At 49.0% G+C, this 24433-nt stretch overlaps 7 protein-coding genes across 7 annotated transcripts; 4 read left to right on the forward strand and 3 right to left on the reverse strand.

Annotated features, from left to right (window-relative positions):
* Positions 1-44: 44 nt before the first annotated feature.
* N7533_005722 (uncharacterized protein) lies at positions 45-3257 on the reverse strand (the record flags this gene model as incomplete). Its single annotated transcript, XM_057102372.1, has 6 exons — positions 45-82; positions 141-960; positions 1010-1060; positions 1106-1826; positions 1889-2965; positions 3028-3257. 6 exons carry the CDS (start codon positions 3255-3257, stop codon positions 45-47), a joined length of 2937 nt encoding a protein of 978 aa, XP_056962002.1.
* A 1017-nt stretch (positions 3258-4274) lies between these two features.
* On the forward strand, positions 4275-5478 carry N7533_005723 (Tetratricopeptide-like helical; the record flags this gene model as incomplete). Its single annotated transcript, XM_057102373.1, has 4 exons — positions 4275-4438; positions 4482-4873; positions 4991-5072; positions 5157-5478. 4 exons carry the CDS (start codon positions 4275-4277, stop codon positions 5476-5478), a joined length of 960 nt encoding a protein of 319 aa, XP_056962003.1.
* Positions 5479-6037: 559 nt separating this feature from the next.
* On the forward strand, positions 6038-6602 carry N7533_005724 (uncharacterized protein; the record flags this gene model as incomplete). The annotated part of the gene is made up of 2 exons (XM_057102374.1): positions 6038-6054; positions 6362-6602. 2 exons carry the CDS (start codon positions 6038-6040, stop codon positions 6600-6602), a joined length of 258 nt encoding a protein of 85 aa, XP_056962004.1.
* Positions 6603-8904: 2302 nt separating this feature from the next.
* On the forward strand, positions 8905-10965 carry N7533_005725 (serine/threonine-protein kinase; the record flags this gene model as incomplete). Its single annotated transcript, XM_057102375.1, has 7 exons — positions 8905-8947; positions 9029-9151; positions 9227-9338; positions 9392-9596; positions 9680-9835; positions 9896-10380; positions 10440-10965. 7 exons carry the CDS (start codon positions 8905-8907, stop codon positions 10963-10965), a joined length of 1650 nt encoding a protein of 549 aa, XP_056962005.1.
* A 1442-nt stretch (positions 10966-12407) lies between these two features.
* On the forward strand, positions 12408-15173 carry exg2 (putative exo-beta-1,3-glucanase; the record flags this gene model as incomplete). Its single annotated transcript, XM_057102376.1, has 3 exons — positions 12408-13634; positions 13690-14702; positions 14759-15173. 3 exons carry the CDS (start codon positions 12408-12410, stop codon positions 15171-15173), a joined length of 2655 nt encoding a protein of 884 aa, XP_056962006.1.
* Positions 15174-15335: 162 nt separating this feature from the next.
* N7533_005727 (uncharacterized protein) lies at positions 15336-19236 on the reverse strand (the record flags this gene model as incomplete). The annotated part of the gene is made up of 2 exons (XM_057102377.1): positions 15336-15647; positions 15703-19236. 2 exons carry the CDS (start codon positions 19234-19236, stop codon positions 15336-15338), a joined length of 3846 nt encoding a protein of 1281 aa, XP_056962007.1.
* A 1363-nt stretch (positions 19237-20599) lies between these two features.
* Positions 20600-24120, reverse strand: N7533_005728 (putative SNF2 family helicase/ATPase; the record flags this gene model as incomplete). Its single annotated transcript, XM_057102378.1, has 2 exons — positions 20600-21004; positions 21064-24120. 2 exons carry the CDS (start codon positions 24118-24120, stop codon positions 20600-20602), a joined length of 3462 nt encoding a protein of 1153 aa, XP_056962008.1.
* Positions 24121-24433: the final 313 nt, after the last annotated feature.

Consider the following 24433-nt stretch of genomic DNA (forward strand, 5'->3'; position numbering starts at 1 on the left):
GCTTCGAACCACAAATCGCCATATGCGTGGTGATTCCGACGAGATCATTCTTGGCTGAAACGGGCGCTGTAGCGCTCTCCTGCTAACAATTGTCAGCCAAAGATCTCAGTGAATGAAAATTATTTTCAGTTTGGGGTTACCTCTTGATCGACGCTTGCCTCGACCACGACTGGCAGTACGTTTGGACGCATTGTTGCCACTGCTGGCTGAAACTAGCCCCTTCGGACTCGTTCGCCGCTCCGCCGTGGGCATATGCGAGGACCCAGCGGGCTGCTCAGGCTGGATTTCGGTGCCTGAGCTCCGAACACGGCTATATGTCCATTTGTGAACATGTTTTGTCATCTTGCTCGGACGCTCTGATATATCCTGCTGCGCCTGCGTCAAGGTGGGGCTAGCACTAGAAGTTCTCGCGGCCAATTTACTCGAGGCTTGTGGCTTGAAGTTCACTGCCTTTCGGTTGGGTTGTTCTGGAGATCGGTGAACCTTTGGGGACGAGGTAGGTACACTCACCATCTCATGAACTGGGGCCGTTTCGGTCTGAATGTTTTCTGGCTCCTTCTGGGGGTTGATAGCGGGTTTCTTCGCGTTGTCTACACTGAATGGCGACGAGGGACACACATCATCCGACATGAACAGCATCGCAAAGTCGCCTGGATCATAGTAGGGCGAAGGAGCACGTTGTGCCGAAAGCTGTTCCTGGATCTCTGAGAAGGTTACAATGCCACTCCTTGGAACTTGCTTCAGGGGTTCATTTGCTGTATTCGAAGCCATGTTTTGTTCCAGTTCATGAACCCGTTCATGCGCCTGTCTGAGCCGCTCTTGTAGGTCATTCCGTTCCAAGCAAGACGCTGCGTCAGACTCTTGAAACCGTTGTATCTCTGTTGTTTGAATGTTCATTCGTGTCGTGATCTCGGAGTTTGTTTCAGTCAGATGCTTAACTTGTTGCTCGGATTCGCGGAGCTGTAGCAATATTAGTACTGAGACATGCTGCAGGAGTTGTGTCCCTTACCAGTGCCACACGTTCCTCCTTTTGCTCATCGATCATATTCTGTGCGTTGATCTTACTTTGTCAGCAACGCATTAATGATTTTATTTCTCAACTCACCAAAGAGTCCTGAACTCCCTGCAGTTGACCGAGGACCATCCCAACCTCGCCCTTGAGCTTTTCCTTCTCCTTCTCAATGATACCAGTTTGTAGGTCGTGATGAAGCTGCATCTCATTTCTAGAGGTCACCTTTCCTTCTTCTATCATGTTCCGAGCATCTTCCTTGACAGATCTCATTTGGTCGTGCAAGCAAGTATTCTCCGCTTCCAGTTGTATCCCGCGAAGTTCCAAAGATTGGTACTTTCTATCCGACTCTGCCATCGATTTTTGCAGTTTCTGATTCTCAGTTTCTCGCTCGTGCAAACTCTGGCGAAGACTTTCAGCCTCAAAAGAGATGGTTTGAAGACGAAGTTGGAGCTGGGTATTCTCGGAGAATGTTTTCGACACTTCCAGCTCAAGTATCGGATTGTTAGGTGGGGGTTGAGGCTCGCACAATCTGTGACTCAGGTCCTTTAACTCATGCACGAGATTATTTCCGCTTGCTGTCAAAGATTTCACCGAGGCATCAAGATCATTCACAACAGGTGAAAAGCTTTCCAGTGTATTGTCTAGAGATCCGTGAGCAGTGGTGCAGCGATCAAGTTGTTTAGAAAGGGTCGAATCCCGGCCACAACTGCTTTCAATCATCTTTGTGTTCGCCTCAATGCTTTGCAAAGCTTGGAGGTTCATTCTGGCGGTTGATTCAGCATCTGCCATCAAACGTGCTGCCACTACATCGATTCTGTGCTCATTGTTAGCACTACAACCGAAATCAATTCTTACTTCGAGGGTATATAAGCTCACCGGGCAGCAACATCGTGGATGGTGTTTGTAGAGTCTTGAACGTCTCTTGTTTCAGCAGAGCATCGTTCTCCCAGTTCTCGAACCGAATCCCGGCATTCCTCGAAAGTAGTCCTGATTTCGGACAAAACCACATCTCGAGTGTTGGTTGAAGATTCGGAAATGTCCTCCAGTCTTGACATTAGCTTCTCCAGCAACTTCGCGTGATCTTCTCTGAGAAGATTGACCTGTCTGATCTGACTACGAGAGTAGTTTTGGATATATGACTCCAGGGTATTGGTTCGCTTCTTCTCATTGGCCAGGCTGGAAATAGATTCCTCGAGCTGATCTCTCGAGGCAAGGAGGGCTTGTTCCAGCCCCGCCACCTGCTTCTCATATTGGACAATTCCCATCCGTTGATCATCTATTGTGCCTTCTGCTCGCACAATTTCAAGTTTGATCACATCAATAGAGCTGGTCAAAGCGTGCCGTTCATCTTGGAGAGACAACGTAGTCGCCTTCAATCTATCCGAGTCGAGTCGCAGCGCTTCGAAGTCGTGGCCGAGTTCATTGATAATTTCTTTGAACCTGGCGATCTTTTTCTTCCAGCTGGTCATCCGACACTCTTGGGATTTGATTTCGGCTTCCATACTCAGAAGCCTCTCCTCGTATATCTTTCCCTGGCCCCGAAGGCTCTGATTCTCCCTTTTCAGCTGTGCATTGTCTGTCTCCAGCTGTTGTTGCATGTCCGCAGTGGCCGCTTCCTTCTCTTCGCGGATTCTCATCTTTGCAATGAGGAGCTCAAAAAGCCTTTCTTCGTTCATCTGAGGAGCTTTACTCTCACGCCGACTTTTGATAACCCTGGATCCATCACTCGAACGGATCGTAGCCCGAGCGGGGTTGACTTTCCGAGTCAAGGGGTCGTGAATTTTGTCTCGTCTAGAATCGGCAGTATTCTCTGCCATATCCGTGAGATCTTTATGAGCAGATCTGGGGCCAGATCGTGGCTGCTTTCGTAGATGCGGGGGTAGTTGATTATCGGTGCTGCTGGCCTGCAATTCGGATGAAACTGCTTCGGGACGAGAGTTGGATGGACTGTGGCTAGAACAAATGGCGTATGAGCAAATAAAAGAGTATTCTGAGAAATGAAGATTGAGTCATACCGGTCTTCAGCCAAGGGTTTCAAAATTTCAAATCCCATCGTCTTCGGGATTGCGAGATTGGTGACTCCAAGCGGAGGAGGGTTGATGCGTCCTGGTTTTGGCATGCCACGTAACGAGAATCCTTGGTTACGTGAAGCTGGTTTCATGAATGAGAATTCGGCTAGGTCAACTCCAAAACTTGGCGGACGTTGCATGAGCAATGGCGCCCGTTTCTCAGCGTCGTCCGTCATATGAACTCCCTCTGGTGGTGGACATTCTAGTGAAGGGGAATTCAACCCTGCTTGGGCCTTTATTTCGTCATCCATTCTTTTTTCCTCTTTCACGTGGAGCTTATTATCGGAAGATTTATTAGGAGTCAAGGTGTGAGACGTGATAAGTTTGTGAGATCTCGAGGCTCTCAGAGTCATCCGAATGGCAGGCGCTAACCACACGGCACATGACAACCGACATCTTCTAGTATGTGAGATATCGTAGTCACTATAGTTACAATGGTACATAATTGATACCCTCCCTTATAACAAAGCCGCGGGTAATTTGATTCTATACCCGTATGGGCAATATTATTGCCAGGTGGTTCACGATAACGAAATTCCAATTAAGCCAGCCGAAGGATGCTCCGCAATCATGTGGAACTAACCCTTGGGAACAATTATCTTCACCACCTTCACTAACATCGGCGGCGACGATGGCTGCCACGACCTATAGCTGTACCTGCGCCTGTACCTGCACCACCACGGCCACGAGCAATAGGACGACCACCAAGATTTGCACCAGGTAGAGGATTTGGTTCAAGAGTTAAAAGAGGACCTCGATCTTGCTCCCATCTATGTGTGATTGGCCCAGTTGTGTCAGGGACGTCTTTGAGATCTGACTTGTTTGCAGTGAGATACAGTTCTCTGTTTCCATTGGGAGAAGTAGCACTGAAAAGCACATCTCTCACCACCCTGGCACTTAGTCTTGAGTTCGAGTCACCACTCTCCGCTTGCACAGTGACGATCAAGTTGATAAAAAGCATCAAGCAACCAACTTGAAATTGAGTGTTAGGGTTGATTAAGGCTATAGTCAGCTCGACTACTCGCCACCATACTAGACCACTAACTGTTGCGCACTTGGTCCATCCAAGCGTCGGGGTATCACAATGCGGATCTGTTTGACGCAGTTGATCTAAATCACTTTGATATATCAAGATTGTATCGGCTCCAGTATCGACTCTTGCTGTTCACTACGCAGTGATGAGGTCCTTCCGCATGGGGACCAAATTTATTCTTTGGGTTGACTGTGGGGATATCGTGTCACTGAAGAGAAGCTTCACTAATATAGCCGAGAAACTCCAGCTCCTCGCCTACGATGCTCGAGATCATGATACGAATCGGGACCTGGTATTAGACTGGTTACAAGAAACTGGTGGGTAGTCTGAGTCATTTTCTAACGGCCTCCTCTAACGTGTACTCTAGTTTTCCATGGATTATCATTTACGACGATGTGACTAGTTTCGATCTAATTGAGCATTATTGGCCGGATGAGACTTGCGATGGGCGAGCTATCATCACAACAAGAAATGATGCGCTCGCCCGGGATGGCCCCTGCAAGAATTTGCCTTCGATGGGATATGATACATTCATAGATGTGACAACTGATATCCAGCCAATGGGTATTGATCAGACAATACGCGATCTGCTCAAAATCGAGGCTCATCTCCCCAATGGTTCAACCCCCAACTTGAACTATTCCAATACTGAAAGAGAATACATTTACCACCTCTGCAGAAAATTACAAGGCAACATGCAAGATATGATAATCATGGGAGCACTCCTCGGTCAAAAGCTATACACCGTTGGGGCCATGGGTAATTATTTTGAAAGGTCGGAGACTCAGCCTTATAACCAATCACCAGTCTAGCCCTTGGTATTCAAGTCTTTAAGCCCCAACTTCCAGAGTATGCTATCAATGCTATCGTTCTTAGAAGGTGAAATGGGTATCAACCTTAATCAACTCAAAGAGTGGCTACTTCCTGAGGATATAGCCTGGTGCAAAAATGATGCAGAGTAAGTCTCGAATCCCAATCTTCGTGCTCAAATATGGCTGACGGGTATACTACCTAGACTGTAAATATCACTCAAGGAGCTCAGTGATCTATCTCTTATTTCTTTGGTGAATGAACAAGCTGTTATTGGAATTTCACGCACCACGCAAACAAATTTCCTCATATGGATGGGCGAAGAAGGTGTTGCCGTTGGCTTAAAAATAGCCTCGAAGTTTCTTTATGGGATTCAGGAGAAGCAAATCCGTCGTAATATCGAGCAGCAGAGTACGAGAGACTACGAGGACCTTTCCTTTTGCCTACCACATGTGCGTACTCTGAAAGATAAATTCAGAACGGCACGACAATCGTATCCAACGATTAAGGGCTCCCGTGAGCTGTGCTATCTTTTAGTTGGATTTGTGCGGTAGGTTCCGGCTTCTTCATCATGCAGCTCGAAGGATATGGCCAATGCTGACCCTTTTTATCATAGATATATGCTACACGAAGGATTTCTTTCTGAGGTCTTGGACATGATAGAGGTTCACCATATGGCTTTTAACGCACTTCCCGCCGATCAAAAATCGACCTTGAATCCGACTAATACGTTATATCTAGAATGGAGAGTCCATATACATCGTGGCGAAAAGGAAGAGGCTCTAAAATTAGCAATAAAAATACACGAAATTTGCGATACGATGACGTCCCAAAACGTCCGGACGTTCCAGGGATCAAGCTACCTCATGGCCCTGTCGTATATCACGACGGTCAATTATTCGAAGGGTCTAGAATGGTTTTGGAAAACCAGTGAACCCTGGCGGGCCAATACTTCTGTTCCCCCGGGGACAAGCCATGATAATCTACCGCTGCCTCCAATGCTGAAGGCACAAGAAGGCTGGGCTTGGCTACTGTGCAATGATCTAGATTCAGCAAAACCACTCCTCGAGTCGGCACTTGAAGACATCCAACCACTGCTGGTAGAGAATCAATATGGCCTGGATTGAATTGTAAGGCTATCAGTTATGTCCGCCTCAAAATATACTCTAACATGTCTCATCAGTGTTAATTTTGATGTTGCCAAGCTCCGAATTCGCGAAAGGAATTTTGCAGATGCGAAAGAGAAATTGCTGACAGCACAGAGTTGTATAAGGAAATGTCCCTTGCAGGAATTCTCGCAGTTCCATGCTTCATATCTATATTTTCTTGCTTTGTGTGAGATGGAACTGAGAAACCTAACTCAGGCCAGGTAAGAATGTCAATCCAGGGTCTATTCCAAGCCCTGGAGATTTTCTATTACTAACTTGAATTTCTTAGAGAATATATTGATTCTACAGCTCGCATCACACGTATTTACCAAGATGAGATGCCCATGGAACACGCTCGTTGTCCTCATATGCTAGCTGAGATATCGAGCCGACAGCCACCAAGGGACGAATCTGTGACCCACGAAGCTAGGCTGGCAGCTAATCAGTTAATCCTCAAACATGCGCAGGAAGGTGGGGATCTCGATGTTAGACACATCGCGCTCGAAACCAGCTCTGCGCGAACACAATAGCTCCGAAGAGAATTCTGCCTTCGTAACGACTTGGGTCGAATAAGGCGAAAATTCGGGGAAGCCCGAGCGTCAGGCCAGGTACTAGCCTGTGTGGGCGTGAGGCCCCACCCATCAAAGCCGAGCTCGTATCGGCTCATCTCAAAAAGCTCGCATTGAACTATTTAGGCGAATATAGTCTCAGAGTGCACATGAAATGAATATTAAGATCAACGGTTACTAATCCTTCTACATATGTAGCCACTCCGTATTCCGTACAGACTTATGCGACATCATTAAGTATATCCACCTAGCCTCAATGTAGCTCCATGAAGGGAAGATCAGTGGGCCAGGGAGGGGACCAGGAAGATTGCGGTGGCAAGGATAGGACAGAAAGTACGGAGTAATTTTTTTTTACCTCTAAGGCCGATACATGTTCTAGGCGTGGATCGGCAATGAAAGCCTCCTGCTGACCCGGTCGGTCTTTTTGATCGGAAGTTGCGTTGACTCAAAGCGTCGTACCCAACCAGCGCTGACAGCCATCGGAAGCCCTGCCTCCTGACTCGGGTAGGGGATGAGAGAAAAAAAAAGTAAGCTGAATGAAAGGAGGGCCCGCCCAGGAGAGGGTGAAACTGTCCGGTTTGCAGCGCGGGCCACTTTTCTTTGTCAAAGAACAGATGAAACGCCCCTCTAACCAGGGTGATGCCGATAGTCGCCCGCCCCCCTACCCCCCGGTGGAGACCGGTGTGGACGGCCTCATAACTTTAATGGGCCTCTGCCAAGAACCGGTCTCCGTTAGGATGAGCAGCTGGGACATTGAGTGACACAGATTGAATGAATCAGCGGAGTGTCGCCCACTTCCGGAAGTAAGAAGGTAGATATGATAAATACGATGAATACGATGGATGTTATTGAATGGTTGCTTTAATCAATCTGCTCCGAAAGAAGATCTCGGAAGGATCGATCTGTGGGTGAGATAGATTGAGCAGATATGCCACCTTACTGGAGCGAATGTTCGATGGGTGTTCCATGACCGTTGCTGTACGACCAAGACATCGATGAACCTTGGGGGCGGTCAGCAACGTGGCGGCCACGAGAAACCAAGAGGCGTAAGCATAGAAAGTATAACCTCGCGTGGCAAGGCAGGTAGAGTGACCGATCACAGGATGCAGGTACCTGCAGCGAATGCTAGTTGGTTCAATTGGGAGTGTGATGAGTCGATAGAAGGAAGCTGTGTGGCATATTTTAGGCGCAGGAACTAGCCTGCGATCCTTCGATCCACCAATATGCCGCTATGGATTAAAGGCAATTCAAGGATGACCGGACAGGTCAGGTTCTGCAGTCAACTGTGTGGTCTGCATTAGTCCTTGAAGAGTGCAGGGAGCCTGCAGTGTGGGCCGAAGGGGAGTCCGCTGGAGGACAAAGGGGGGACAAAAATCCGATCTTTGGAGGGTAAGAGAAACGAGTTGTACGGAAGTACATCGTACTTCGGATGTAGAACACTGTTCCGTATCTGCATCTGCATCTGTATCTCTGAAAAGGGCTTTGCAGGGAGTAGGAAATTGTAGGAAGTTGCAGAAGTAGAGGCAACTAGCCTGGAATGCGTAGGGATCGACCCGCTCCCCTTTCCTTTTTCTCCTTTTCCTTGCAAAATCCGCGTGATTCGTCGTTCTGCCACTTTCTACTTGGGCCTTGACCGCTCTCCACTCCCCTTTTGCTTCATCCCTCCGCAAACTTACAGAAGAGAGAGAGACAGTGTCAGAGACAGAGACACTTGGTTGCTTGAATGCCAATTCGACCAGTTTCACTCTCATAGCATTTACTTTCATCACCTCCCGTTAGCCCCAACGGTTGGCGCTCAGGTCTCTCGTCGCTCTCGGACCTTGGTCCTTTTTCCTTGAATATACTTATTTCCACTGCTGCTCTCTCCAGATCTCCTTTTTTTGCACCTGGGAGGTACCCTTTTGCTGGCTGCATTTCGTCCATCGATTCCACTTCATCTTCTCGACCTTTGATTTGAGGTTCGACTCTTCCTCTGCCTTCTCGCCCCGTCGTATCGGCATCCGCCCAACGTCATTAAACCCCCTTCCGTCCCCCGCCCGCGCGCCCTGCGAACATATACAACTGCGGGACACCATCTTCTTCTATGGAAATCGTGATTTACGTCCAATAACCACCTTCCCTTTCCTCCATTCCATTCCGTTGTTCCTTGAACGGTCCCACCCGGCGCGAGCGATCCGTTTTCGAACCCTTGAACAAGTGTGATGTGGCCAGGAAGCTTTATCTTGCAATAATCCTCTTCAGTCCTTGTCCGAATCCCATCACCATGGGAAATTCTCAGGGAAAGCCAGTGGCTTGTAACGATGCGGGTAAGTTGACACCTATCCTACCGACGATGCTTCGGCCCACTCTCGGTACGGGATCTAGCATGTGCTAACCTGTTCATCTAGTTAACCTCAACCACTTTCGCCTCCTCCGCGTGGTCGGAAAAGGTGCCTTTGGAAAGGTTCGCATTGTCGAGCGCAAAGACACCGGCTTGACGTTTGCACTCAAGTATATCCGTAAAGAGGAAGGTGCGTTCAATTATCCTCATCCTTATCCTATTTAATCTCACAAGTTCGCCGGAGCTCGACTAATTCCGAAAACAGTTGTTCGATCGGAGAGTGTACGAAATATCATTCGTGAACGACGAATGCTGGAGCATCTAAATCACCCGTTCCTTTGCAACTTGCGCTACAGTTTCCAAGACATGGAATACATGTGAGTCGTTTTAAGTCGAAATATCCGGTTTCTGGTTACTAATCACAGAATAGATATATCGTGGTTGATCTCATGAATGGCGGTGATCTCCGATTTCACATCTCGCGGAAATGTTTCACGGAAGAGGCGGTGCGGTTCTGGATGGCCGAGCTTGGTTGTGCCTTGAAGTATATCCATTCTCAGGGCATCATTCATCGAGACCTGAAGCCAGACAATGTGCTCTTGGATTCTGAAGGACATGTCCACTTGGCTGACTTTGTATGTTTAATACTCCTATTCTACCACCTACCCTCCATTTCAGTGTACTACGCGGGAACGGCAACTGACTTCGTTCAACCCAGAATGTCGCGTCGGACTTCCGACCAGGCAAGCCTCTCACAAGCAAGTCTGGAACCTTGGCGTACCTCGCCCCGGAGGTGTACGAGGGTAGTGGCTACTACTTTGAAGTCGATTGGTGGTCTCTGGGTGTCACATTCTACGAATGCATCTACAACAAGGTATGCAAGTTCCCATTTGCCATGGTCACCAATCTAATCTTTATTTTTCCCCGTCACTAGCGACCATTCGAAGGCCGCAGCCAAGAGACTCTGAGTGAAAATATCAAGAAAGCTCAACCGAAATACTATGTCACCAACCCCGCCGTATCGGTTCCTTGCCTACGGGCCCTAGGATCATTGATGGAACGCGACCGCAGTCGTCGGATTGGCGCTATCGGATTCGAAACCTTCACCTCCCATATGTTCTTCGCCGATATTGATTTCGCCGCCCTCGAGCGGAAGGAGATTCCTCCTGTTTTCCTTCCCTCCAGCGACAAGACGAATTTCGATGCAACATACGATTTGGAGGAATTGCTCTTGGAAGAGGCACCCTTGGAGGCTCGAGCTCGGCGACAGAAGCCTCGCGCGGAGCTCCGCGATGACGCCACTGCGAAGGAAATCCGAGAGGATGAGCTGCATCGCTTAATAGAGACCATGTTCGAGCCCTTCGACTATACACTCGTCAACTTCCAAGGCAATGCTGCTGACGCGATCGCGGCTACAACGTAAGTACTCATGGCTGATACACGATGGTGAGACTTTTTGCTTATACCTTCGTCAATAGGAACCCCGAAGATATTCTTCCCATCGCCACTGCTACTACAACCGCTCACGCCCGCCACCCCTCCCACCCTGAATCATCCATGCCACGCCCGCAGCATGAAGCGCCATTGCCCCCTTTGCCTCAGAACGAGAACCTGACCACAGTGAGCGAGAATCTCGATCCAAATGACCCGACCTCTCCCTACCCGCCTCCTTCTCCGTCGACTCGGGCATCTGCCTCCCCTCCCCCTACTGCACCATCCTTCCATCGCCCATTACCTCAAGCTCGGCCGCGCGGAGCCGTAAGGAAACCAAGCAAAGGAGGTGGTGTCCAAATGGTTCTGGACGAAGCTGGAAGCTGGAGTGAGCTTTCCAATCACAGCTCGCTTCCTGCAGAAGGACTCGATGGAGCCGACGGCAAGGGCAAGGGTTCAAACAGCGGCATGCTCTCCTTCCTCAGTCGGAAAAAGGGCCGTGATCGCAGCCCTAAGCCCACTGAACCTGGTGTTCTGGGCAAAGAAGGAGCTCGACAGATCATCAGCAGCTAAGGCGCTTCTTTTGGCAATAGTACACGATCACTGCATGTCGGCGAAAACTGGTTTTCTGAACCGACCATCGGACATGGGTAATCGTGATATCAGTTGTCTCCTCCCAGAAAAAGGCCTTTCCATGGCTTCCTTTCCGTGTGATAACCTTAGTTCGTGGCTGGCGCCTCTGCAGCCATTCCGCGTTCCATTCTCGTGCCTGGTTTAAACCAGCTACGCTCGTTTCACCGCTTCACTTTCCGGTCCGGAAGACACGAGGTTAACTTGGTTACCCCTGTACAGCAACTCTGACGGCCCATATCTGGGTCATAACCAGAGACCTCATGGGGTCCTATCACATCTTCTGCAATGATTTGCAGCAAGGGTTGCCACTGGCACCCATTTTTCGTTCTTCTAGATTCCCCGGGCTCAGCGACAATATTATGTTCTTTCTTCTTCCCCTTCTCCTGATGTTTTCTTGCTTGAATTCTTTCCTACGCCAAGTTTGTACGGATGGACTTTCTCATTGACCATCAGCTAGGCTGTCTGCTCTGGCATCTGTTTTTATACGTTATTTTTATGTGTTCCTATCCTTGGATGTTGTATTTTTGTTGGAGTTCGCATACCCTGATTGATCACGACAGTTTATAGTGTTGGCCTAGAGAGAGAGAGAGAGAGATTGGCGCTCGTTGCATTCAAGAGAGGGCTGGTGTATTTAATGTCTGTTCAAGCCATCTGAAATCGAACAGAAGGCGCATTGCAAATGGCTACCACATACATATACAAATGTAGATAGAAAATCAAATATTCTAAGCTGGTCTTCTTATTCATTTCGCTTCATCACTTCACTCCTCCACTCGATCTGTCGACCATCAGGCTGAACCGATTCGTTGCTCCGCAACAGCGATGTCGCGCACTCCACCTAGATCCAAAGATAAGACATAATCCACGACCAAGAATCAAGTTTAGATTGAAAAAAAAAACCCTGTCCCTCAACCTAGCATACTGCAAGTTCCAGTCGTTAGAGCATAACCCGGAGTGTATGCGCGGCCTTGCACCAAACTAACGCGCATGCGGCAAAACAAAAACAAAAACTCCGAGATTCATCCACAAGCGCATCCATACCCCCTCTACACAACACACACTCAACCAAGTCCAGTCCGATCCGAGGAAAAAACCCAAAGAATGGCCGGTCCATTCCTATAAATTTCAATCCCGACCAATTTATTCCTACTATACCCCCCGATCCGCAGACACAGGGACCCCCGGCCACATCAAGCCAAGAGCCAAGGTGCCGCCAACACGTTTCGCGGGGGACAAAAACAAGGCATTCTCAGATCGACATTCCACATCTCTCACACCCCTGAAGCACCCTGAAGGACCCTGCCAAATACGATTGAAGCCGATCGGCTAGCCGAGTCGCCCACATACATACCTGTCTCCGATCGATCAACATACCAAATCCGATGCCCGACCACTCACGCAGCCGTGATCGGTACGGCTCACGCGACCGCGCACGCGAGTCCCGACGAGAACGAGAACGCGATCGCGATCGGGAGTACACCCGTGGTCGGGACGACGAGGGAGATATATCTAGTCCTGGGAAGTATCGGTTTCGCGGCGCGGAGTCAGGCTACGAGTCACACGATGCGGGGGCACGGCGGGACAGAGATGGAGGGAGCGAGGATGAAGAGCGCAGACGGGAGAGGAGAGAGCGCAGGGAGAGACGACGACTGCGCGAGGAAGAAAGGGCTTACAATGAGGCTGTCGAGGAGCGCAGGAGGGAGAGAGAGATGTCCAAGGCGAAGGAGTCGCCTGCTACGTCACCGGTTAAGAAGCGGGATCGAGAAAGGGATCGGGAGGGGCAAAGGAGGGGCCGGTATGAGGATGATACTCGGAGTCCTGCGAGAGACGTCAGGGAGAGGAAATATCGGTCTCGAGGCGATGATGTTGGTAGGGATAGGGATGTTGATACTGAGGCTGAGGCCGAGGCAAGGCGACAAAGGCGCAGAGAGAGGCACAGAGAGAAAGAGAGGGAGAGGGAAAGGAGTATGGAGGCTGCTGCTGTTGCTACTGCTGCGTCGAAGTCGAGAAAGCATAAAAGTACTGAATCGACAAGCAGTGCGTCACACCTGCTGAGTGCGGATGCGTTGGCCAAATTGGCTACAGAGAACGAAGATGCAGATCGAGCAGAGCGGTCTCGAGACAAAGATGAAGCTAAACGAGAGCGTCGTCGACAAAAGAAGAAAGCTGCTGTGGCTGGTGCTGCCGGTGCCGCGGGGGCTGCTGCTCTAGGTGACGATATCGTCGACAGGTCAAGACACAAGTCTGGTACCAGAATCGTGTCTGGCTCATACTTGGAGGAAGGTCGCAGTCCTGAGATGAAAATGCGTCGGCGTGGAGGTGGTGGCGCCGCTATGGAAGATCACTGGAAGGACGAGGCAAGCTGGGATGATAGCTTCGAAGATGGCAATCGGCAACCACGCTGGAAAATCTGGGCTAATTGGTCTAAGAAAACGCGGATCATCGTCGGTGCTATTTTGTTGGTCGTTTTACTACTGGTCATCATCATCCCAGTGGCTGTGACAGTATCGAAGAACAAAAGTAGCGACTCTGGTAGCGGCAGCGGCTCATCTAGCTCCTCGAGTCCATCCAACTCCAATCTCGATGGTATCAGTCGTGACAGTATCCCTGTGAGTCCTCTCTGGCGTGTCTTCAAGGAAAAAATATACTAATCTTCCTTACTAGGCTTATGCAAAAGGAACGGTGCTTGATCCCTTTACTTGGTATGATACCAACGGCTTCAACGTGACTTTCACCAATGCCACTGTCGGAGGCCTTCATTTAATGGGCCTGAACTCTTCATGGGACGATTCTACGAGAGCCAATGATAATGTTCCTCCGCTCAACGAAAAGTTCCCATACGGCTCCCAGCCCATCCGCGGCGTTAACCTCGGTGGATGGCTTTCAATTGAGCCCTTCATTACGCCATCTTTATTTTCAGGCTACTCCAGCAGTGATGGTATAATTGACGAGTGGACATTGACCACAAAGCTTGGTTCGTCCGCAGCAGATACTATCGAAAAGCACTATGCCAACTTTCTCTCAGAATCGGACTTTGCTGAGATCCAGGAGGCTGGACTGGACCATGTCCGTATCCAGTACTCCTACTGGGCAGTGACTACATACGACGGCGATCCCTACGTTCCAAAAATTGCCTGGCGTTATCTTCTGCGTGCGATCGAATATTGTCGCAAGTATGGACTGCGTGTCAATCTTGATCTCCATGGAATTCCAGGAAGTCAAAACGGCTGGAACCATAGCGGTCGTCAAGGCAGTGTGGGATGGCTGATGGGAGATGATGGCGACTTGAATCGACAGCGATCTCTCGATATCCACGATCAACTCTCTCAATTCTTCGCTCAGGATCGATACAAGAATATCGTGGTGATTTATGGGTTGGTAAATGAGCCTTTGATGCTTTCTATTCCGACTGCGAAGGTGCTTAACTGGACGCAGGAGGCAGCAGAGCTCGTGCGCAAAAACGGCATCGATGCCACCATTGTTTTTCACGATGGGTTTTTGAACCTTGACAAGTGGGATAATATGTTCAAAGACCACCCGGATAATATGTACCTGGACACTCACCAGTACACTACCTTTAACACCGGGGAGATTGTTCTCAACCACACAGCCAAAGTGGACATTATTTGCAACAGCTGGTACAGCATGCTGAAGGAGATCAACAGTACCAGTTCAGGGTAAGTGATATTCATTTATTCTCTATTATTTCACGTAACTAACTTTGGCGACTTAGATGGGGGCCGACTATTTCCGGCGAGTGGTCTCAAGCAGATACTGATTGCGCAAAGTATGTGAATAATGTTGGCCGTGGTACCCGCTGGGAAGGTACCTATGCCACCGACGACTCAACGGCATACTGTCCAACAGCCGATTCAGGAACGGCATGCAGCTGTTCAGGTGCCAATGCCGACGTTGCGGACTATTCAGACAAGTACAAGGAGTGGCTTCAAATGTATGCAGAGGCCCAGATGTCAGCTTTCGAGACTGCGCAAGGCTGGTTCTACTGGACTTGGCGTACCGAGTCTGCAGCTCAGTGGAGTTACCGCACAGCATGGAAGAATGGGTTCATGCCCAAAAAAGCATATTCGCCTTCCTTCAAGTGCGGAGATACTGTGCCTGATTTCTCTGGCCTGCCGGAATACTACTGATTTACGATTCCATTTCCCCCTTGTGGATTGGATCTTGCATTTTCCTTTCTCATCATTGCATATTTGAACATGTTTTATATACATTTTAGATCATCATACCCCTTGAATTCAATCATCCGCATTTATTAACATTGTCACCAATCTCCCTTCATTTCTTTTTAATCATCGTGGATGTCTTTCAAACCATCCGCCTTCTTCCCACATTCCAGGTCGGTAGATACAACTGTTTCTTGCCTCGGGACTAGACACTCCGCCCAAAAGGATATGGACCCTTTGGAAGTCAATCGGCTTCATGATCCACCCGTCAAAACCACTGTCGATATAAGATTGCCGGTCTCTTTCCACCAGCGAGGCCGAAACAGCAAAAATAGGGATACGGTCATGGTCATGGGCCATGGTCGACCGGGTTGATGTTAATTCAAGCTCGTGCTCACGAATTATCTTGGTAGCACTCGAGCCGTCGACAATAGGCATCTTTATCGCTTATCAGCTTTTTATTCCAATGAAATGAGCGGCGATTATCACTTACTTGCAGGTCCATCAGCACTGCGTCGAATGCATTAATGTTCTCTCGAAGAACAGAAGCGCACTCTTTTCCGTTTCCTGTCATGCGGACGGAGTATCCAACTTTTTCAAGGCGTTTCTGTACTATGGTGCTGTTGATGGGATCATCCTCCGCAACTAGGATTTTCGATTTCGCTGTTGTTGAGTCCGCCTTGGAAGCTGGATCCGGGCCGGCTGTAGACTCGATGGTGGATTGCTTCGAGGATGGAAGTGCAATACTTCTTGACTCTCCACTCTTCAAAGCGACATCAACATTTACATGCGAGCCGTTCTTTCGTCCTAGATCCTCTACATTCGACGTATCGTCGCCGCAATGACATGACAATGGATCTCTTCTTTCCTCAGCCTCTTCGTCCTGTTCATTTGGTGTCTGTCTGTTGTCGCTGGACGCCGATTCGCCTTGTCTGTCATCAGATTTTTCATCTGCTGACTGCAAGACATCTTCGCTCTCTGGTAGTGGAAACTTGAGCCGTATCCTGAAACAACTCCCACTGCCTTCCTCCGACTTCAAACTGAGCTGACCATTCATGTTGCGCACTATCCGCGCCACCAGCGCCAGTCCCAGCCCAAGAACACTTTCCTTTCCCAATGTGGCAGCACCCGAGCGTTTCCCACATGGCGCGGAACTTTGCATGTCGCCTTTGTTGGAAATCTGCTCGAGCTGGCAGAATAAAGTTTCCACGGTTTCCTGTGGCATTCCGGAGCCGGTATCGTGAATCGCGACTTCTATGGTAATTTCACCTGGTTCGCAGAAGGGATCCGAAAGCGTACACGACTCGATTGTCACTGCGCCAATTGAGGTATGTTGGACTGCATTACTGATTAGGTTAGTGATAACTTGTCGGACCCGACGCTGGTCGCCTAGCACTGGGGGCAAGGCTGAATGCTGAATGACCTGCAAATCAACTTGTTTCTGTCTAGCCTCTTCCCAGAAAATGTCAGTCGCCTCGCAGAGAGTTTCTGAGAGACTAAAAGCCTCGTCTTTAATCAGATTCTGTCCGTTCTCTGCATTCGTGAGGTCAAGAAGGTCGTTGATAATGTAAACGAGAGACTTGGAGGCAGAGTGTGACCTGGAGAGACTCTCTCGCGTTTCCTGGTTGAGGTTTCCGTCTAGGGCGATCTCTAGATAATTGATGATTGCATTCAGAGGAGTTCGGAATTCATGTGCTGAGTTGGCGAGGAGAAGCTTCAATAGCTGGTCATTTTGCATTGCAGCCTTCTTTTCTTGCCAAATGTCCGTCAATATGCGATACATCATGGCTAAGATGGAAGCTTTGCCAAGATCCGCTGCTGGCCACTCCTCTTGGTGAATTTCGATCTGCCTGTTGTTGTATTCTAGAGTCCATTTATCGGAGATTGACCGGTTTTCACTTCGATAGAAGATGATGAAGTCATGGCCCTCAGGCGAGAGGGGTATGTAAAAGAGTCCTGCAAGATGGTGAAATCCTGGGGAGTATTCCAGATCGTCGAAATCAGACAGAATGTCCCTTGACCAGATAATGATACGCAACCCTTTCGCTCTCAGATATTCAAGCACGGCCAGAGCCTCCTGTGAGTCTGGTGGGTTTCCCAAGATCTTAGTCTCGCCTAGGATTGATGCTGCTGCATAGTCTGCTCCGAAGTGAATAAGAAGGTCTCCCGATATTTCACTTTGCCCTACTGGGTCTTGGCTCATTGGGTCGGTGCTTTTATCACTCGGTTGAAAGGGTAATGTGTAGGATAGTCGCTCAATATTGCTTGAGATAGTCTGACTCATGAGCCACGATGCTCTCTGAAGGAGTGGATGGAGTCTGAATCTCTCGTCGTATGATTGACAACATACCAACCCCCACATCTTTCCAAAGGCGTATATCCCAATTGACATGTAGACACTCGTCGAGGGGCTATTATTCTCTGAGACATCTTTAGAATTTGTAGTCAAGTAACAATGAGAAAGGTCTAGTCCCATTTTGTTTGTCGACGATCTGTAAGCTAATTCTGCTTCATCTCCTCGGGAATGGTATGAAAGACACACGGTGTTCCGAAGATGTTGCATTTTAGCATCCCCGGTGAACGTGCCTTCGTCGAAACTAGCTTCTTTAAAAGTCTGGATACCAAGGGATGGATCAACCGAATCTGCCACCACGGTACCATTGTAATTCCCATCAAGCTGATACACCGTGACACGATGGACTTGGAGTAATTGCATCAAACCCGATACAGCATGATCGATCAACGCATCCATAGTTTGAGAGCTCGAAATTCGGTGAACGACAGATGCCATTTGATTCACAACACCCAGGTTCATGGCATTTTTATTGGAAGTTGTACTCTCCTGTTTGTCCAGCTTGGAAGGAGACGCAAACCAGGGCTCGTCGGCCAAATTTGGCTCACATGGGTGGTATGTATCACGGCCTCCCTCGAGTGAATTGTCTTCAAGATTGGGGTAATCAGACTTCTCAGCCTCAAGCTCGCAAATGATATAGTCCTTGTAGACTTTGCTGGTATGCATTGTGCACCAAAGTAGTTTCTCATGATTTCTTGGAGCTTTTATTAAGAGTGGGAAAACCTCAGGCCCAGAAGTCTTCACGTCATAGCAATCATCCAGGACAATCCCTGCATGCGAATAAAAGGTTTGATGATAAGTTTGTGACAGTATATCACATATTGAGGATATTTCGAATAGTTCATCGGGTGAATAGCCGAGAATGTCTCTCGAGTTGTTGCTCACGGCTTGGATAGTGAGGTGGCCTTCGAGTTCGAGGATGACGAGTATGGCACCGAATCTTTGGATTGTGATGGACTCGTCTTCATCACCATTATCCTCATCTCTTGGATATCCGATGCCTGGTGCTATCTTCTTTGTTCTCAGAATGGCCCCGCCTTCTTGAAGCATTTCTTTTAAACGGAGGTTCGTATCGATTTCCAACTGGATTTTGGGGCTTCCGCCATGGCTTGTTTCACTTGGGTCGCAAAATGGTGTCTCTTTTGAAAAGCGAAGATCATCGCGTATAGGAAGGGTCAATGTCGATTTTGATGATTCTCCAAGCTCGTGCTTCTGATCTCGCAGTGGGAAGAGATGATTCGGCCTCTCCGGTCCGCAATTCAAACCCTCGGCTTCTTCAGGATGTTCTGAAGATTGATTTTTCACTTTCTCATCCAGCACTGTACTCGTACGAAATCCTTCTGAGAATGGAGAGCTTGGAGTTTCCAATATTTCGATGGATGGTGTTTGAAGAGCCGAAGAAGGTGTCGAATCGAAAGAAAGGACTGATCGAACTGGGAACACTCTCTCGACGGTGTCACTTCCGAGCTGGGGAAGCTTCAATTTTGGTGGATCGAGCTCTGTCACCATGGGGGTTTTAGTCTTGGAGTCAGATAGGATGCACATGGACTTTGGTATCGAAAGGGTATCGGCAAGTGTCTTTCTACCATCCGTCACCCTTTCATCCTTTTCGTCCTGGTCACTGTAGACGACTCTCCAGTTGCCGTGGGTACTAAAATTCGGGGACAAGCTCATTGCCGCGGTGATATATGAACCATCGGATGATTTGAAGAGGAGTTAGTCTGTAATTAGTGAAATAATTTGTTAGTCTTCGAGCGTAGCTAGGTCTAGGTAGAGAATCGGGGAAAGACACATAGGAACTCACGTTTTCACGCCTGAACCCCAGGCCAGAAGCTGAGTATTGAGCTATGAATGTTCACGGGTTTTAGGAACGAACATTCAAGCCAGACTAGATCGGAGAATATAGCAAAATGTATGGAAAGAAGGGAAGATGCTAGAGCTGGCTGTGCTAGAGAATGCCCTCTTTCCCCGGAAAATAGACTCACCCCTTGCCCCCAAGTACCGAACAACATCCATGTATTTCTACGTAAACCGAGGCCTATCATATCATCTGGAACTTCCGATGGAGCCTACCATATAGGGTCTATTAATGGTTCCCCCGTCGGGTTTGCCAGGGCATAGCTCAGCAAGTGATTCTTCTTCCGTGATCAAGCGTCCAAATTCTGGCCTGCATTTGATATACAAGGAATACTCTATTGGGGTATCTATGACATGCTAGGCCTCAGGCTTCTGATTGAGGTTTCGAGTTGTCTCAACTCAGGCTCACCTATTGTTCAAATCGACATTTTGGGACACATGTTCAGAAAAACACACAGATTCGCCATATTTTGCATTTCCACGGCACTCTTTCACGGCATCAATCGACTGTAGATTCTGCCGCTTACAAAGTAGAGCCACAAGGAGTTTCTGAGAGGAGATGTGATCCTTGGTTGGAGTCTGGTCTAGACAGGCTTCTCGTTGCCCAGAACATGGTCTCAATGCGGACCACCCGGGTGTCCCTTTGTCGTAGCTGGAGCTAGTCTAAAGTCTAGTCTATCTGTACTATCGATCTAGTCATTTTCTGTTTTCTGCATTCATCATGAATTATGAGTGCTCGCAGGGAGACAAAAGGCCGAAAATGGCAATGACAAAGTATGCCAATCTCGGCCTGTCGAAACTCCAAGGAGAATAACTCCAGGCAAGTTGCCCTCTCGGGGCTCATTTCCGGACCGCGTGCAGATTGCCATGGATCATAACTTGCCCCCGCAATTTGACTCGTGGGCATAAGCTCCGGGTCTAAGTCATGCATGCTAGGTATCCCAAATTATCCATGGATCGGGTGTAGAGCAGGCATTCACTTAATGCAAAGAAAAGACTCGAAGCAATTGTAGAAAAAGAAAGAGTAGAAGAAACTATGTCTCATGTACGCCTGCGGCAAGTGAAAACAGAAGAAAATAACAAATCACGTATGTCCTGGCGGAATACGACCATCACGCTGTATCTATCACTCATAAAATCGATTTCATCAAAGTCTTGATATCATTCGTCCAAGCCATGTCTACCAACGCCGACCATAAACCGAGTCCTCTGGACTGGAACGATTCGACTGTTGTCGCCGCGCCTGATCTCGGGAATCAGAACGTACTGAATTCTGTGAAGAAGGCGCATAATCTTTGTCTTCGTCAGGTCCCCGGAGAACGCTCGGCTTCTTGAAATCCAACGTATCCTGCTTGTCCTCGAAACGAGACTCTGCATCCCGACCAAACAGGGCCATCATGTCGCGCATGGTCAGCTTGCCTGCGGCAGACTTGCCCTCAATGGTCATATTGGCGAGTTCGCGCTTTCGATTTTGGAGGTCGACGATTCGCTCCTCGACACTGTTTTTGATGATCATTCTGTAGATCTTGACGTCAACTGTCTGATTGAGGCGGTGAACGCGATCGATGGCTTGTTCTTCCACGAACTAGATTAGATAAATTAGTAAATTTTTCGCGGCATTTCAGTAGACGATTGAAAACATACGGGGTTCCAGAAAGGCTCCATAATCACGACGCGGCTGGCTGCGGTCAAATTGAGTCCAAGGGCACCAGCCCGCAAACTGCAGAGAAGCACACGGGTACCGCTGTTATTGCGAAGCTTGTTCAGACTCGCCTCGCGGTGATCATTCCTCATTCCACCATCATAACGAGCGAAGCCAATATTGGCGCGCTTCAAGAAGGGCTCAACTTTGTCGAGCATAGATGTGAAGACCGAGAACACGATGAATTTGTAGTCCGCCGACTCTTTGTTGAGAATCTTCATCAATTGGCGGATCTTGGTTGAAGGCAGCACACCGTCAGCTGCCTCCGGGGTTTCGTAGATATCCTCGTCGGATTCGGACCCGGAAGCTGTTTCATCTCCAGAATCGCTGAGAATGATAGGCTGGCTCTTCTTGCGTGAAGGAGAATCAATCTCGTCTTCTGTATCCGAGTCAGATACGCCCAGCCAGTCTCCCCCGCCTTCGGCATCTTCATCATCAGAGCCTCCAGCCTTGCCGAGGTTTGGCATATCACGTTTGTCTTCTGGGACAATCCACTCAGCATCCTCCTCCTCGTCATCACTATCCAGAATGACACGTCGGTTCTTGCGGGATCGTGCGGCTTGAGGGTCGGCTTCCGGGGCGGTTTCCTTGCGGTGTCGATTTGCCTTCTTCTTCTTTGACTTGTCCTTCTTGGTCTTGGTCATGAAATCGGTATTCAAGTTGGTCTCGCACTCGCCGCAGCGGCTTGCGCCACTCTTTCCCTCTTCCTGACTGAGCTCGGTCTGGCAAACATCGCATTTCTTCGTGACAACACTCAAAGCACCGAAAAGATCGGCCACGTCATCCAGTTCATTCGATTTCGTCTCCTTAGACTGACTACCAGTGTTGCCATTCTGCAAAAGGACGTCCTTATCCGCAGCCAAGTCACTCTTGACCAGATCGGGGTGGTTGCAAGCTTGACGAAGACGCAAGAGCAAGACCAACGCTCCAGCGTAGTCAAGCTTGCCCCCCATCATTTCCTCCAATCTGTTTTCCGTCCGTTTTTCGAGGCGTTTATAGAAGTTCAATTCGCCTTCCATAAGCTCCCCATCCACCCTAATGACTTCACGCTTGACGATATGGAAGCCATTCGACTTTTTATTCTTCCCGTCTGCACCGGCCTTCATGTTGTCGTTGTTTTTCAGGACGTCCTTGGTGCGACGTTTCATAAAAGCCTTCAGATAGATTTGTAGGCGTTGGATAGCGAGGCCACCACGGCCGTTGTTGAGAGGACGACTGATCTGATCCCTCCAAGCAGCCAGTTCGTCGTATGGCTTGATCCGGAGGAATCTTATCAGACTCTGCAACTCATCAAGGTTATTCTGCATCGGAGTTCCGGTCAAGCACCAGCGGAACTTGGCATCAAGAGAATAGGCTGCCTGAGTAGCTTTTGCGTTCCGGTTCTTGATAGTGTGAGCCTCGTCGAGAATGACGCGATACCAATAAACAGAGAAGATTCCAGACTTCTTAGCCTTGTCTGCGGCAGCTGTTCCAGACTCTGATGTGAGAGTTCCGTAAGTCGTAATTACAACATCGTAATCACCCAGCGAAGTGGCTGTCTTCGCACGGTTTGTGCCGTGATACACACAAACACGAAGTCTGTGTGTTTTCTCAATTTTATCGAGAATCTCTCCTTCCCATTGTTTGATTAGCGCTAACGGTGCCACGACGAGTGTGGTCTTGCTGAGTGTGGCGGTCGGCAGTGCATAATCGTCTTTCTTGGCCGCAGATGAATCGAATTTATCGCTGTTTTCGTATTCGGATTTGTTGTTTTGGAGAATCAGGGCGATGGCTTGGACAGTTTTTCCAAGACCCATGTCGTCGGCGAGAATTCCACCTTTGGGATAAATCCCCTTGGTTGTACGTTGGCCCGTTTCTTTGTTGCACATCCATTTGACGCCCTCGACTTGATGAGGTAGAAGATTGACTTTCAAGCCTGGGATGATTGCATCTTCGTCGTCGTCTTCTTCTTCTTCTTCATCGTCTTCTTCGTCATTCTCAGCCTCTGCATCATCTTCCTCATCCTCACCCTCTGAGTCGACAACATCGCTCCTCTCCGCTGCCTCCGAGTCTGATTTCGATGCTTCTTCCGAGGTACCGGGCACCTTGATATCAAGCTCCTTGGGCTTCGGTTCAGCTGTTTTTGTATCATTGACAGTAACGCCTTCAAGTTGGGCAGCCAGATCGTCCAAGTCGTCACTTGCGTCCTTTTTCTCCGCCTTGGCGGGTTCAGTAGACTTGACCTTCTCTGCAGCCTTCGCCTTCTTTGATAGCTTCTTCTTGCCCTTCTTCTTGGATTTGGACTTGACAGGCTTCCCCTCCTCGTCGTCCTCAAAGGCACCTTCCAGAAGAGCTTTGATGTTTTCATTCGCCTTCTCAGTATCAACGTAACTATTGACGTCCATGGCGCCGAAGCTAGGCCCATAGCTAGTACTCTGGGAGTCCCTATGAGTCTGGTGAGGGTCATCCTGGGTCAAGTCTATAAAAGCCTGAAGATTCTTCGATGCATTTGATACTTTGGGTGGACCTGCTTTGGACTGAAAGATAGCGCGCGGGGCAGCCGGTGTTGTGTAGTTGATTTGTTGGGGGCGTTTAATGGGTGTGGCGCCCGTTTGATACGAGGAGCGGTGGTCATTGTATGCCGAGGGCCTGACTGGCTTGAATGGGTCAAATGGTCGCTTCGCAGAGGGCGTTGCCATGCCCGCACCTGGTGTTGGCGCACCTTGTGGTCGGTAGTGGGATGATCCGTGTTGTTGGGTAGCAAAGGAGGAATTTGGACGAGGGACGGGGCGATGGTGCTCAGGCCTTGAATGATTGGACTTCGGAATATTGAAGGGGTGGTTGGAGGTAACCGGGCGAGGCTGAGGCTGTTGTGGACGCTGGGGTGGCTGTTGGCGTTGAGGTTGTCCCATCGGCGAAGGTCTGCCAAACTCCGGATGTTGGGAGGCGGAGCTTTGAGACTGCTCATTTGTCTTCCGGGGGGTCACGCCTTCGACTGGAGCATTGCTCTCTCTAGCCATGTTTGGTGGGGGGTGGAGGGTATCCAGGGATTTTTCAACGTGGCGATATTTGTGAATTCGACAGCTTGGGATCAACGCGTTCGAGAAGCTAATGGATGAATCCAGATAAATGTCGAGGGATTGTTTGGAGGCTTTGGTCGTCGATTTTGATTTCCTTTATGTGGAATAGAAAGAATCAGCTTCTATGTCGTAGCATTGCAAGTGACCAAGTATGCAAAGTGGGCTTGTCACAGTTTGGCGGGGTACCATAATAACCATCAACAATCAGGCTCGACTGCCTCGACTAGTGTGATTACCATGGCGCATCACAGTC

Source organism: Penicillium manginii (genome assembly GCF_028828005.1).
Source record: "Penicillium manginii strain IBT 31320 chromosome Unknown utg000004l:1.0-7231830.0:1.0-7236170.0, whole genome shotgun sequence".
NCBI classification, from domain to species: domain Eukaryota; kingdom Fungi; phylum Ascomycota; class Eurotiomycetes; order Eurotiales; family Aspergillaceae; genus Penicillium; species Penicillium manginii.